This window comes from Ischnura elegans, chromosome 6, assembly GCF_921293095.1.
Source record: "Ischnura elegans chromosome 6, ioIscEleg1.1, whole genome shotgun sequence".
NCBI lineage: Eukaryota > Metazoa > Arthropoda > Insecta > Odonata > Coenagrionidae > Ischnura > Ischnura elegans.
The window spans coordinates 69075120-69091539 of NC_060251.1; the positions used below are offsets into that span (position 1 = coordinate 69075120).

Genomic DNA, 16420 nt, shown 5'->3' on the forward strand with positions numbered 1-16420 from the left:
ACTTCCCTTCTTTTGGCAATGCCTTAACAAATTGTTTCATCAGCCTCAACTTAATGTGAAGTGGTGCAAGTAACACCTTTTTGGGATCCACAAGGCTTTTCCTATCAATATTTTCAACCCATACCAGTAACCGTTTTCTCAAAGAAGGGCTAAGCTTTTTGTGTGTGGCGTTGCTTTTTGTCTCTACTGTCCCATTCACAGAGAAAGTAAGGGAACTTTGTACAGCCAGTTTGTGGACCAAACAGCATTGACATCACTTTTAAATCACCATATAGTGCCCATTTGTAGTCTGAATAGCAGAGTTTGCTTAAAACCAGTTCAAGGTTTTCGTAGCATTCTTTTAAGTGATCCAATAGCTCGTGATCATCATGCATATCATCCAAAAAATCTAGAGGAAAGGGTATTGATACCTCAGGTCCATGAGGAACAGAGCGAATGGCTGATTGAATGTTAGGATAAGAAATACCCTTTTTGTTTCTTAAATTGAAACGTCGTACGCTGCAAGAACAAAAATAGCAGTCATCGCTATGATTTTTGGGCTCGCTCCACACCATTGGTATTCCAAAACAGAAGGATTGCTTTTTACGATGAAACCATTGCCTCAGTTCTTCAACAAACACTGCTAAAAATTTGTGTGGGGCCAACGGTTATTTTGATCGCCTAACGTTATACCAAAGTAGGCGAAATTTACTTTTTCAGCAAGTGAGCCAGCAAGTGCACGGGGGATAGGGACGGCAAGGACAAGTGCTGATATGAAAATACTGCTGGTTTCTCTTAATAACACTTTATTTTACCTATATCTAGTATGAAAATGGCTAAATAAAAGTTTATGGAGCTAAAAACCAAAATTCAGACTCACTAGAGTGCTGAAATATTTATAAAAATATCAAAAACGGCTAAAACTATAAATTTAGTTTGTAAAATAACTTTGTGTGATGGAATTTTTTCTTTATTTTTCCCGAAATCAGCGTTGAAAACACTTTAAAAATCTATTATTAAATTTGGAACAATTTTTATGTCGCAGACCTGTTTTATTAGGTGTCCAACTGTCATTTCAGCTGCAAGGGCAATATCTCTTGTTCATGACAAGTTTTTCACTTTTGCCAGCGCCATCAATCCATACATGTACTTAGGTAAATCATGCATCATGCAAACACAGCTAAGGCTTTGTACAGTGGCGTAGCCAGGAATTTCGTTTGGGGGGGTCCAAAACCAGGGGTGAAAATTTTTGAAAGACAGGGTACTAAGTAGAGGGTTTTAAACTAATTTTAACACCTTTCATAGTCGAAATAACTTCATTTATTGAAGAAATATATTGTAAATTCATGCTTTTTCACTATTATGTTTTCTTTTATGAAGGAAAATAATTTCGTTTTTATCTTATGGGGAGGGGGTACGGACCCTCCCCACCCTGGCTACACCACTGGCTTTGCATAGAACCAAATCCTTGTGCCTTTCTCTCAGTGTATGCTATGAACAACTGCACATATACCAACAGTCACAACCAAACTCTACACCAAATACAAAATAAAAGACAAAAAAAGTTTAAGTAACCATAGACGTATCTAGAAGCATCTGAAGGAGGTCTCTTACATGAATTATGGAATACCCCTATCTAAAATGGGGATTTGGATAGTTTTGAAATATGTATAAGCATCTTAAAATGACGTTCTATAGCTGATCTGAATATTGGAATTCCCTAGGCCAGGGACCTCGTAACTTTTCAATTCAAGGGCCACATTATATAAGTATTTTCCACCAGGAGCCGAAGGAATAAAATATAAATAAAAAAACAAGTCAGTCCCAGTGATTTAATTTCCTCAAAAATTAGATTACTATAAACATGGAAAGAATAAAATATATGTATCTTGTTGGAAAAAATCAGGGTAAACTAAAAAGATTCCTGCCTTTAGTTTTACACAACGAAATTAGGGTAACAAATGATTCTGTCATTTTGACTTCAAAATTTCATTAAAATCAGGTTCCAGATTAGATAAGCCAATTATAACTGAGCACACAAGGATTTGTTTGGCAGGCCGGAAGATATTATGTGCCGGGTCGGATATGGTCTGCGGGCCATAATTTGGAGACCCCACCAGACCTGATTGCATGTTAAAAATTGTTTCTTTTTTTTAATGAGGGGTTACTACCACCAAAACCCACCAGACATAATTCCAGCCTAGGTGAGTTAGTGACTCATCAGATTGAGCACTAATTTATGCACTTGCAAGTAAGGACATGAAATTCTGTGTAGAGCCCAATGTAATTGGGGAGGTTGCTGAATGGAATCTCAGTACTGTTTTCTCTCAAACAGCAGCTTATTAAGCACAGGCTCCGTGTCCTTCACCACTGTGTTGACTTGAGACATCAACTATGTCGCATGCCCATATGGCCCAGTGAGTATGTATTTAGCTGTTAAGCAACAGTGATCATAGCCAGTGGTGCAGCACAGGGGGGAGGGGGTGTTCGGGGGATAAAAACCCCCAGAATTCAGAGAAATGTTTTATTTAAATCCATTTTACTTAATTGGATTAGGATTACTTATAGAATAGTTTTAGGATTAATCAAATATCCCTCAGAAAGCCGTAAAACTTGCCATTTTGAACAATTTATCTTAAAATTTTTCCTGAAGAGAGCCCCCCTGCAAATCCTGTTTACCCTGGCGGTTATGCAATACCCCACACTCCCAAGTATTAGTTGCACCTATAACCGCCCTAGCCTTAATTCTTAGCTGCACCCCTGTGGTATCCTAGTGGATAGAATCCTTGGCTGCTGATCAAAGTTTCCCAAATTCAAAACCTGGGTGTAGCCTTCAAACAAACCATAATAACATCTTAAAAGGGCAAGATGGCCCTGGGAAAGGAATTGGCCTCCTCTAGCCTGAATAAGTGATATTCACATTTCTTTGGTTTATTCTGAGGAGAACTCTCTTATTACCTATTAAAACCAAACTTTGGGTCAAGTCACTCCGAACAATTGGAGTTACCAAAACAATTGCAATGAAACCTTAAGCCCTGAGGATGCTCAAATAAAGGAGAGAAAATTTGGTGGTAAAAATTGATGAATTATCATCAATCAATGAGTCATCTTAGCTGTGCCCTTGACCATTGCCCTGGTACCATGATACCTGCATGGGTACCCGTACTTTCGGGGCACTTTCAGTGGAAGTGAGGGCGACCCTCGCTTGAAGCACACACAAAGACCAGAGAATGGAGTGTTGGGGGTATTATGTATCTCCAAAGAGAAGAGGCTGTGCAGCCAGGTGTGGTGCTCCTGCGTCCTGACTAGCTGGTAGTCACTTTATTTATAGGGACCTTGTAATTTATTTCCAATATTTAACAGTTTTAGTATCCAGCAGGAATTTTCCATTTTACCAATTCTCTACCACCCCCGAAAGTTAGGAGGCAGCCACTTGACAGCTCCTTCTCTCACAATTGTCTATGCATACTGGCAATGGCATCGGGATGCCACAACACCATGTTCAGTAAACTCAATCTGAAATTTGCCTTGAATAAACATTGCTCGGAGGTGTAACTGGCAGCATACCTGACTGGCAATTAAGAGACCTGGGGTTGAATTCTGACTCAAGCAAATGATATTTTCTAGAAATTTCAACCCTGATGAAAATAACCTTGCACATCTGTACCTGACAGTGTATGAAGCCACGTGTTACATGCACATAGTCTCTTGATAAAAATGTTACGTGAACAAGCCCTTTAGCTTACAATAACCTTCAAACTTCACAAAATGTTCTAATTTTAGCATTGCACTGAATCATGGGTATTTTTGAATACGAAAATGTTACACATTACTACACTTCATTTATTCAGTCCTTACAGTAGAAAACTTCTATGAAGACAATCATGATAAATATTTAACATGGTATTAAAAATGAGATGAAAATTACCCCTCATACTTCATGCGAATGTCTTGATGGAATCAAAGTAACTAACCTGGCTAGCCAATACCAAGCAAGTAATCCACTTGTTGGAGGGATATAATACATAAATATTTATGTGATTTGAGTATAATTCATACACATGGAGTCTGATGGCATAATATACACACAATTCTTTTCCACTGCATAACAGTAAACACAAAACAGCACGTTCACTTTCCTCTGTGAAGAAGATTCACCACTTACAACAAAGGCATTCACATTGTCTTATAATACATTAACTTGGTCAACACTATAATCCACCACCCTTGGATGCCAACACCAGCTTTTTCCAGCTGTATATGCTTTAAATTTCATATTTTGTATGAAATTTTTGTACACGAGTGCCTTTATTTCTCTTTAGGATGGGCCTCTTCTCATAACTTGCGTAGATCTAAAACAAAAACCTAGAAAATGAGAAAATAAAGAGATAGTGAGAATAAATTACAAATAGCTTCACATAGCAAGACATAAGCAGAAAGCAAGACACGACTTTCACTTTTAAGACAAATATGACTATCTACCAGGACTATGAACTGCATATTGCTGATTCATTTATATCACAATTAATGGGAATAACCAATAGCAAGGTAATCCACATAGGACAATATACTATAAATTTTGATCAGAGGTGAGTCAAACTTCATTGACCATGAAGGAAGATTTACACTAATAGTTAAAGAAAAATAAAAAAAAAACAAATCTACATTTGATTTTGATTACATTTCAAACTATTTTAATAAGACATCAGAGGAAATGATCAAATAGAGTTGTGCATTACCCTGCGACCTTAGAATAACATAAAACAGCAGAAAAAGTCAAAGAGCATAAAAGCTGGTTGCACTTTTCCACAATATTTTAATGCGTACAATGCCTTTCAGCGCACACAGCAGTCATCAGGTACCTGACACTGTATCACATATGAATATCACCTTTATACCTTTGAGAAAGGGGTGGGGAACAGGCATACGGAGTGGAGACAGTAACAAAAGATACAACTAAAGATATAAGGGAAACCCAAGTTGGAAGGAGGACTGGTTGTTGAGGAAGGTTGATCTAGTCATAACTGTAGAATAAAGACATGTAGGAAGAATCACAGAAAACAGGAAGAACAGGGAGGAGGGGGGGTTGGAGAAGAGTAAAATGAGAGGCCATATTTCGTTAGAAATGGAGAGGCGGGAGTAATTAGCGAAGCAGGAAAGAGGCAGGGGAGAGGAGTCCCCGAAGGATAGCTGAGAAAGGAGTGAGAATTAGAAGGGGTACCGGGAAAGGATTGCAGGTGGAAGAAAATGGTCAGCACGATACGGAAAGAGGGTGGGCGGATGGTGGGGTCCCCCCTTTCACCTGTATTAGTGGGAATTTTATGGGCAATTTAGAAGGCCAATTATTTGATTCTGGGCATCCCATCTTATCCAACATCTTCTACTGGTACCGTTATGTTGACGACATCTGCTGCTGGACCGGAAGCGTCAGACAATTAGATAACTCCCTTAATCTTTTGAAAGCGCAACATCCTAATATTACCTTCACTGTAGAAATAGAATACAACAAACAGCTAAACTTTCTCACTCTCTCCATATCCATAGTTGGCGACAAACATGAATTTGGTGTATACAGAAAACCTTGCTATAGTGATACAATTATTCTGAGTGACTCATGCCAGCCAACCTCCAAAAAATTATCATACTTTCATTCTATATTATATAGATTGGTCAATTGACCTTAAAATGCAGTCAAATTCAATCGCAAATTTCCCAAAATTTAATCGATTGCAATTTCAAATGGCTACAGCTTAATATACTTTAGCTAAAATCCTTCAGAGAAAGTTGAAAATGCGAGCCATTTCACAGCTTTTCTCCCTTCCCCCCATCACAGAGAATTCTAAAAAATGGTACCAGTTATTGTTTGTGGAAGACCTTTCGAACAGGCTTACTTGCAAATTCCCCAAAAATATATTCAATGTTCCTATCAACAACCCTAGCACTCTCAGTAAAGTTCTGTGTCGTAACAAAGACAAAATAGAACCCATCCATCAATCCGGCATTTACAAAGTTAATGGGGAACTTGCATGAATTTTTTTTATTTCATAGGCGGACAGAAAATTATTTTCTGAATACAACAAAGGAAACCGCATGTAAATCTGAGTTTTCCTTCGCGAGATATTTAATGATAAATATTACGAATTTTAAAGCGCGGGAAAAACTCCCTCACCCCCCAAGCCACTGCCGACGAAGCCTCGATGACGTCAAAGGTGCCTAAACATCACGCGAAGCTATTGTTGTGATTGTTTGTAATAGTTGCCAGCAGTTGTGAGAGCTTCGTTTGTTAGACGTGTTGATTATTTTATATTTAAAGATAAATATCCGACGATAGAGGCTTGGAAGCCCTCGTATTTTGCATTATTTATAATATTAATATCTGAGTAAGGGCATAAAATATAAAACTGGAGCAGTTAAACCAAAAATTTGATAATACCTAAATAACATCGTTGTAGGAGTCTGAGCCACGGCCATTGGAAAGGGGATACGTTAATTGTAAGTTGATGTTATCGACGGCATATCATTCATTTAAGTATGTAATTAGGACGATTTTGATGTTTACTAATGTCCGCTTAGCTTTTATATACAATAACTTCATCCGTTTATTCGTAGGTACCGGAGAATTCGTCGTTTAGGACTGTCTGTGCTTGTATTATGGGGTGAATTCCAGTCAATGCAACTTTTGCTCGCTGATTGGAGACATCTAGGAACATTTTTGTGCCAAAATAGTGTTGTTTTCAACGTGACATCTCCCGTTAAGCTACTGCTAATAATCACAGTGCCAGTGGTTGTAATGCACAAAGTTTGACAAGGTTGAAAAATATCGGCCATGAGTTATCAGTGTTCCATCGTGATTGAATTGTAAAAAGTGCTACTACGCTATCGATAAATGTCTAACAGTAGTGTAGAAATTGTCAGTGGCGTGCTAATCTCCGTTGTTCACCGTAGATATGACATTTCACGATCACGCTATTGAAATAAAAACTGTGTGTGAAGTTTGTTATTCCATTATTTCAACGAATAGTAGTGAGAAATGTCACCTGTGTCACTTGTGTGGGATAATTTAAGGGTTTAAATCAGTGAATAAATAGTTGTATTCATCATAACGAGTTCTGTTATTGTAAGTTGTCCGTGATGAATATAAGAATGTGATAGTGACATCCAGTTTTTGATAAGAGTATTTGCCTATTTCCCACTATATTATTATGGTATATGCTAGTATATTGTTTATGGATTTACCTATATTATTGAAATAGGTTGTAGCTTGTGTGTGTGTTGGCAGCGGAACCGATTCGCGATCTCACATGTGGATTGTGTGCAGACTGTTTTGCTGTGAATTCGTACCGTAGGACGGATAGGACTACCTTCTCCGTTAATCCGGCGTTGCCAAATTCAACAGCACAGCTTACTCTAATGTCAACAGCACAGCTTACGATCGTTATCCTCCAGTATTACAAGTTTCTTTTACAACTCGATTTGCCGCCGACGTATAGCAATAATTTGTCTTAACAAATTCCATGAGGGTCGTGGCATCAATTTTTGGTGTTCTAAAAAAAGGCTGGTGTCCTAACACCCCATGCCACACGCCTTTTAGGCGGCTTGCGGGGTATTATGTAGACGTAGATGAATTTCAGGTGTACTATTCGAACGAGTGGCAACGTTATCATCCATTTTTCTGATAACCAAAACACACGAAGTGAAACGCTTGTACTTCATCATCCCGATGCAGCATTATTAATATCCCAAGTAATAATCTAGGCACAATAGCAATAGGAAAACTTTGCCAAGAATAACAGAACAAAATAAAGTGACGATGAGCGGCTAAATACTCCCTCAAAACAAATTTTACACCATGCGCTCAGCGTATTTCCCTACTCCCTACGGTTGTTTAGGCACCTATGACGTCACGCCTGGCCTCGGCAATGCTCGGGTGTCTTCGCGCAGTGGTCGGCTCAGAGAAATTTTTCTCGATTTTAAATGCGATTTTTTTATTTCTTTTGATGTTGAATGGAGAAACTGAAGGTATTTTTGCGAGCTAATGTATCCATTTGACTTATTCAAAATAGTTTTTAGAGCAATCTACGACCCATGCAAGTTCCTCATTGTGAATCATGCAACATGTGTTACATTGGTCAAACAGGCAGAAGTTTCATTACCAGAATGAAAGAACATAGATGGTGCTGGAAAAATGGGGATGAAACGTCACTTCTAGGCAAACACTTGCTACAGACTTTTCATTCTTGTAATTTTCAACCAGAAGTTCTCCACTTTGAAAGTAAGGATGCAAGGCTTGATGTTTTAGCGAAATTTAAGAGAGTACAAAGTGATATAAATATGCTCATGAATGGACAAGTGTTTTCCACCCACTCTCCTCTCCTTAAGATCCCCTTCCCAAAAACAAATGGTCAAATTCTTTCTTCACCCACTCCTTAACCAAGCCCAACCTCCACAGGGTTTTCCGTCTGCCCAACCTCTCTCCGTTGAGCTTTTATTAAAATACGTCAAACTTCTATAGAGCGTTCCACATTTAGTTGACAGTATGGGCTCTTATGGAGAATCGTTTCCCATGTTAATCTCCATAAGGCCAGGAGCGCGGTGTTGTCAACAACAGCACGAAAATTAAAGTTGCGTTATGCACTGATTAAAAATTTTATTCTAATGTAGAAAAAGGTGCTGCATTCATTGGCGCCAATAGTTTTTTGATAAAAATTATAACAAAAGCTATAAAAAACATTTCCGTAAATTTCCGTCAGAAACGTGTATTTTTTTACTTTATCTTCTTCTCGCAATTTCTGCCTGACCGTTGACTGTATTGAATTGAATTTTTTTGCAAAAAATTCTTCACACTATTTTCTGCTTGAAGATCTTCACCAATTGTACAAATATTGAGTTTTAATGTTGTTATGCCGACGTAACACACTTTAGGACAAGAAAATTTTGATTTTTGCAAGGTAAAAAGTAGTCCCTTGCTAACTTACGTTTCTTACGTCGTAGGTCCCTATATGCTGCGTACCAAATGTGGAGAAAACTACAAGGTTATTTTTGGTGAAAAAATCATTGACTTACATCAATTCTGAAGCGAGTTACAAGGTTTTGATCTTAAGAAAAAATATTACGGTGCCGCTGGGCGGGCTTCTTGCTTTTTCTTGCGCGCAGAGGGAAAATTCTCGGGCGGAAAAGGAGTTTTTTGTCAATGCATACTATGAAATGTATTTATGTATTCGTTTGATATCCTAAACAGAGAATACCTACTTATACGTCGTAACAGCAGTGTTTTTATCTGAATACATTGATACACGAAAGTAAGCAAGCGGCTTGGAAGTAAGACTCTTTCACCTTGGGTGTTTAGGTCCCATTGGGGAAACCAAGAAAAAGAATATCTCATAATCTGTACCAAACACTACCCCATCCAGTGCACGCATTTACAAAAGGGGGCTTGGGTTTTTTCTGAGTTCCTTTCATAGGGTACCATAAAACCTGCCCCAAAAGCGACCCAGGCCGAAGGGGCCGAGGGAAGAATTTACGAAGGCGTTCAGTTTGTCATTGCATTTTTTTGGAGTGAACAAGTGTTGTGTGGTGTATTGAACTTGAGAATTGTGAAGTGTGTTTTACACTTATCTCTGCTGTAACACGCCCAATCAATATGTCCGATACAAAGAAGAGGAGAAAAGGTGAGAAGCTCATAAGCCACGAAAGACAGTTGGTGCTCAAAGTCTTCTCGTACATAAGGAAATCTCTCAGCATTAGTGAGGCCTGCCGAGAAGCTTCGAAGGCTACTGGGTGCTAGGAGTTCACTATTTACAGAGTGAGAAAGGAAAGCTCCCGTGGTCCATTGGTGACTCCTTCAAAAACTAAAGAAATTAGACAGCCTTACAAAAATTCGAGGGCAGTGATTTTCGACGGTTTGGTGAGATCGGGAATTAGAAGGAAGGTACATGAATCCTTCGTGAAAATTATTCCTCCGACTTTAAAATCCATCTGAAACCTGGTGAATATGGATAGTATTCTCCCAGATAACAAAAGGACAACACTATATCGTCTTCTTTTGGACATAGGCTTCGTGTACGAACGCAGGGGGAAAAGAATCATCCTTATCGAAAGGGATGATATTATTCGTTGGTGGCACAATTAATTATTATTTAAGGCAGCTAAAAAAATATCGTCGCGAACACAGGACGAGAGTATTAACAGGCGAAAGTTGGATTAATGTTGGACAAATAGTGAACATTAGTTTGCGAAACAAACAATTAGAAAATCCGCGTCAAGCTTTCCTTGCTGGACTAAATACTGGGCTTGGCCCCCACTTCCCGAGGAGGACGATTTGCAATTATACACGCAGGAACGGAAAATGGGTTCATAAAAGGAGCATCGCATGTGTTTCTGTACAAAAAGAACTCAATGGATGAGCATGAAGAAGTGGGTGGCGAGTGTTACGAGAGATGGTTTGAGCACTCACTTCTTGCAAACTTACCCGAAGGATCAATTATAGTGGTAGATAATGCCTCTTATTACTCAAGGAAATTGGAATCCTTGCCTACTACAAGGTGAAAGAAAGAGAACATTAAGGAAATTAGCTTTGAAGATGTCAGCTTGAAAAGAGATCTTTAATTAACAATAAACCAAGTACGGGAAAATTTAGAAAAATTAAAGATTGATGATGTCTTATACAAAATCGCCTTTCATGTAATACTAGCTAGAGCCAACAAATATTGCACAATACAGAAGGAATAGAAATTTTGTCTCATTCAGGAGCGGCTATAATTTTTATTATCCTTCAATTTATAGTTATTTTTTACATTACAGATTATTCATTATTCAGTTTGTGCATTGAATAAGTACGTACATGAAATAACAAAAGACTTTTCCTTTTATACTGCCGCAAAGGTATTGTAATATACGCTAAAAAATTCCTTAATTTACGCAGTCTTTCGTGCGATCCGTAACTCCTTTTTGAACTAAACCGTTTTGGCGCCATATTATGTGTGGTTGCATACGCTGTTAGGATGCCTGCCGGCGGAGCGGAAGCTTGGCAACACTGTTATCCATAAGGCCCGTACTGTCAACTAAATGTGGAACGCTCTATACCATATACTGCCTGGATCTGTTGAACTTATTTGGACAGTAAATATCCACAAGTTTAGTCAATGAGCATAAATTTCTCAATTTATTGGAAAACTTTTTTGACCCATAGTCAAGGACCCAAATACTGTACAGTTTTCACTATACAAAGACATTGTGGAGTTGCAAGAGAACGTGCAACCACACCTTCATTTTGAAAATGAAAGGGTATACTTACACTGCCGTCAGAAGCACTAGCTCCAACCTTGTCCCCACGAGAATTCCAGCAAACCTCAAAGATTCCTCCAGTTCCCTTGTATGAATGCACAAGTTGGCCACTTTGAGTGGACCAAATGTGAACACATTTATCAAAACTGCCTGATGCAAGAAACTTTCCATCGGGTGAGAATGCAACACTGTAAACAGGCTCTGTGTGCTTCGTGAGAGTATGGATGCAAGCACCCCTCTCGACATCCCACAGGCGAACAGTGGAGTCAAATGAAGCACTGCAAATAAAAAAAAGAAACATTTAACAAGAAACATTTTTACAATGATCTATACCTTTACTTTTCTCCATTACCCCACAATAAGCATTAAATTTAGAATCCATCTCTATCTATCAAATGTGAAATTGCATTATCAATGAGAAAATAGCACTTCAAGACTAATTTTAGGAAAAATTGCAAAAAAATCTAGATAGCTTAGCGATTTTTGACATTGGAATTATGACAAATACGAACTTAATACTCTACAAAAAAAATTTCAGAAATCTAATTTTGCTATGTGCCGTCAACATTAGGTAAGAGTAGCAGAAATGCCAAATAGATTTTGCTCCACTCAAAAAGAGATGGATTACATAAGGTGACTTGCACAAAACACCAGAAACAAATATAACATTTAGAAAAAATAATCACACGATTCAGGCTTAATACATTTATTTGTAATTTTTAATGGTGAAATATATCATCTTACCTGGCTAAAATCAAACTCATGTTTGGATTTGGTGTCCCAGGTCCAGTAGGACTCCATTTAATGGTGTAAATTTCCTTACTGTGCGCTTGGAGATCATGAACACATGTATCTTGTTTCATTGACCATATCTAAGAACAAATTCAAATAGAAAAAAATGTATTTATAGTAATTGCTACACAGAGCTATATTATTAATTGAATTGATACCAGAAACTTCAAATAGGTTTGGGTAGAAAGAAGACTACCACAGGAATTAAATTGGTAAATCATCCTCATTCAAAAATTAAATTATTTTTACAAGGATAGATTTCAACAAGAATAGAATTTTCAAGGACATCATTACTGTCAGCACAATATATATTGCTGACACCAGGCAATTTTTGTGCTAGAAGATTATCCTGACGCTTGAAGAACCAATCTGCAGTTTTAAAGAAAGCCAAGAAAAAAAAATACTGAATTCAAATACATAACCTACTTTTAATGTCATGTCATCTGAGCAAGAAGCTAGAAGATTGCCTTGTGGGTCCCATTTGATGGCATTCACTTCATTCTGAAAAATTAACAAAGAACAAAAACCATTAGATACTACCACAATTCCCTCAAATCATCACTTACCAAATGCAACAGTAAATACTTACTGTGTGGCCTTGGAAAGACTTGATTGGTTTATCTACACTTAATTTGCACACATGAATACACTGATCAGTTGAACAAGATGCGAAACTTGTATTTGTTTGCCAGTCAACATCAAGAGCTGGTGCTGAGTGGAAAGAAAACTGTTGTGTACATTGCCCAGATGCTGCATCCCAAATAATTGTTGTCTGAAAGAAACAGAAAATTACATAACAGACTTTCATTGTTACCACAGATATGCTATTAGTTAAGGTTGGTTTACTCATACTAAAAATACCGACATTACAAATTTACCCTCAATATTCATATTCCCACTCTGTAATTTATTTTCCCTTCTAGGGAAGGGTGCAGCTGCCCCCCACTGGGTTCGCTCATGTAAAGATTGGCCCTTAGCACTCTTCCCACATACCCCCCTGGGCTGATGGATTAGCCTACTGGCACTATAAAGGTTAAAGTATATTAGAAGGTCATTCCAAACTTACCTTGTCAACACCAGCACTGAGAATGTAATTTCCTCGCTTGTTCCATTTGAGGGCAAATATGGGGCCCTTGTGCTGCCCAAGTGTACTGGATAGCACCCCATCAGTCGTCCAAATTCTTGCATAACCATCATAAGAGCCAGTGGCCAACAAGGTTCCATCACACTATAGAAAAAACCGAATCCTTTTACTTTACCATTAAAATATTACATTATCAACTTCCTACATAATAATAGGTAAGAAAAAATCCTTTGGTTCACATTAATGAGAGTGACATTGTACTACAACACATTTTCCATTTTTTATCAACTAAAATTTCAATAGAAAAATGAAGAAGAGTAGATGAAAAGATGTTTTTTTTGGCACTCTACATAGGACTCCACAAATCTCCCAGATTGAAATGTTTTAAGTAGTTCCATAAAACTCAGTATACATTTTTTGGGGATATCAAGATCCCCATTCTCATTCTAATTGTCTCTAAAACAAATTCAAGATATTTCTCCACATGGGAATTTTCACAATGACTACAGGCACATATTAACAATAAGTGTATGAAAGGGATTAGAGACTTTAATACATACTTCTGAAAATTCTTTAGTAACTCATTTAGTGTGGATAAAGTAATAACAGGAAACTGAATTTTTAACTGGCACTAAAATTCTGTGACTCATGCAGAGACATATTTAATTCATACTAAATGCCTATCAAACAGAGGAGGAAATTGAACACACAATACCATAACAGTATTTCAAAGTTGGCATCAATAAAGAAGCATTATCAGGATCAAGTACCAAGACAAGGGAAAAATCACAAAAATACTAACATTCCAATCCAAGGATGTAACGTCTTTATTACTAGGAACTTCAGTGCCACCCTTTTGGATGCAATGACGAAGCACCAGTTGATTAGGAGAAGATGAATTGTCACTCATGTCCCAAATTCTTGCTGTGCTATCACCAGAACTGTAAGTATAAATCAAAGTTTAAAGTTTACCAAAAGTCCCTCCACTTTTAGCACCACTCCATTTGAAGGCAAACCTATTTGACACATAGTGCAAATGAATTCATTCTCACGATTTGTGTAAATATTAACATTTAAGTAGGTAATTAATTTTATTAAAAAGCAACAATGAGGAACCATCCTTGGCTCAGAAAAAAATATAAATGCTCTTAACTCCAAGTCATAACAGTACTCAGTATCAATGCCCTTGAGACCCAAATCACCATGCAAATGCATATCCCTATGCAAGAATTATAATCCCTTTACAACTGTTAGTCATGTGACTTCGGCTAGTAGTGCAAAATGATAGGAGTAGAAACAGGGAATGAGGTTTCATGTTAGCAAAACACATAAGTCAGGTGGTATGCTCCGCTTCTCGAGAATTAAAGCCCAAATTTATCATTGAACTATGACTCAACTTTGGCTCATTTTGACTTTCATTGGCATTATCGGGAAAGAATTGTGTGTAGAAGTTTAAGACTGCCTGTAAGTATTTTGTCTGTAACTACTCCAATTAGTCATTGTAGTCAAACTCTTTGTAAAAGTATTGCCAAAACTCTTTCGTTTTCACATAACCATGAGTACCAAATGCAATCACAGCACGTGCTGATCTTCACACTTGAATGAATCCAAATTATAGTTCTGATTATAATAGTAGTAGTATAGTGTTCCTGAGTAATTGTATTTGATTAGTTGTGACTACACTCAGATATAAGGTGTTTCGACACACATGCTGTTGATGGTCCACTTCAAGCCAGATTGAACATCCCCAAAATATCTCTGAATGAGCACTGAGGATGTCCAATGCATAGCCAGAACAGAACTTACCCAGATGCCAAGAGATCAGTAGTAGGGTTCCAGGCACAGATAAATACTTCAGACTCATGACCCCGAAGAACGGTGGCCTTACTAGGTGGGATTTCAATGCTTCCATCGACTTCCATATTTTCATTCGCATTTGAAGTGACTACAATAACAAAAATATTAAGCATTACAGAAAGAATTTTATAAAGTCGACTAAACATAATGAGCATCAAATTAGTTATAATGAATTCATGAAATTTCTCCGAATACAATGATACCATACATCACCATCCAAGGAGTACACAATTGCTTTATCTTCACTACACATGATGAGTTTGTCTCGAATTGAACTTTTGTAGGCTTTTGAGAATTTTTGAATCTATTGCCCTGACCAAATAGACGAATTTGTCAAACTTAACTAGGTCTTCTATCATTACCATACAAAACTATGCTGCCGCACTAACAACGAAAATTATGAAACACCAACCTTCTTCTCCATTGATGTCAGGAGGCTCCGTCTTCAAGGCCTGTTGCTTCTGCTGATTTTGCTGCTGCCTACTAGCAACCACATCGGGCATGACAGCATCTATAAGCGACAAGCTTTCCAAGATCCTAACTTCCTGTCCATCCTGAAGAACAATTAATTAAATCATAAAATATGAGGATCGCGGACGAATAGCATGTAATATTACAATACGCAATGAAAAACTTGCATACCTCTCCAATGCTTATTTCTGCTTCCGTATACTGAAGACCTTTTTGAAGAATGCTCAACAAAGCGGCAGGGGGGACAAGGGCTCCATTTATATTGGACTGAGATATATGTGACTCGATACCAAATGTATAGGCAGAATGTTGGAAACCTAGTAATAAGCGGTAAAGTTTCAGTCATAACCAGTTCATTGAATACAAACTCTAATATACAGTAATTAGAAAATGTCTTACCCGACTCTTGGAGATACCGATACACAAGGAAATTAACTTCATCACTGGAGAAACTCATGACTGAAGATTAATGTCGTAACATAACAATAAATCACTGTTTAAAAACACACTCAATCAAAATGATGAGTTATGAAGAGTTCTAGTTTGGTTTTCAGCTTTGTTTGTTTGTACACACAGGAAATACCGCTACAATTAAGTCAACGGCAAGGACGATTCACTGGATCCACAATAGCTACCTCGTGATAATACAATAATATCTTTCCTTAATTTCAATTGTTTCACATGAATATATACTTTTCAACGACCACTTTGATAATATATATTCCCCTGAACCCTCACCCGTGGCACATACCCGAGTCGGGGATCCTGACCTTCAATCCGCGAATGCTTTGACAATAGCTTTGTCTAGAAATAGTTCCATAAGTAACATTTTTTATATATTTATATGGAATATATTTCTCGATCAAGAGGGCTTTGTTATCTATTTTATATGTGAATAAAAATAACACACAAAATTTTCTTTATAAATTATACAATTAAATAAATAGAAAACAT

General features: G+C 37.5%; 1 protein-coding gene across 1 annotated transcript; it reads right to left on the reverse strand.

The window, feature by feature from the left end:
* Positions 1–3801: 3801 nt before the first annotated feature.
* LOC124160967 (F-box-like/WD repeat-containing protein TBL1XR1-B) lies at positions 3802–16260 on the reverse strand. Its single transcript, XM_046537102.1, has 11 exons — positions 15866–16260; positions 15638–15783; positions 15408–15549; positions 14945–15083; positions 13941–14079; positions 13121–13282; positions 12644–12826; positions 12481–12555; positions 12007–12134; positions 11273–11540; positions 3802–4344 (listed from the first exon to the last, which is right to left on the reverse strand). Exons 1-11 carry the CDS (start codon positions 15921–15923, stop codon positions 4315–4317), a joined length of 1470 nt encoding a protein of 489 aa, XP_046393058.1. The 5' UTR covers positions 15924–16260; the 3' UTR covers positions 3802–4314.
* Between the last annotated feature and the right edge of the window lie 160 nt (positions 16261–16420).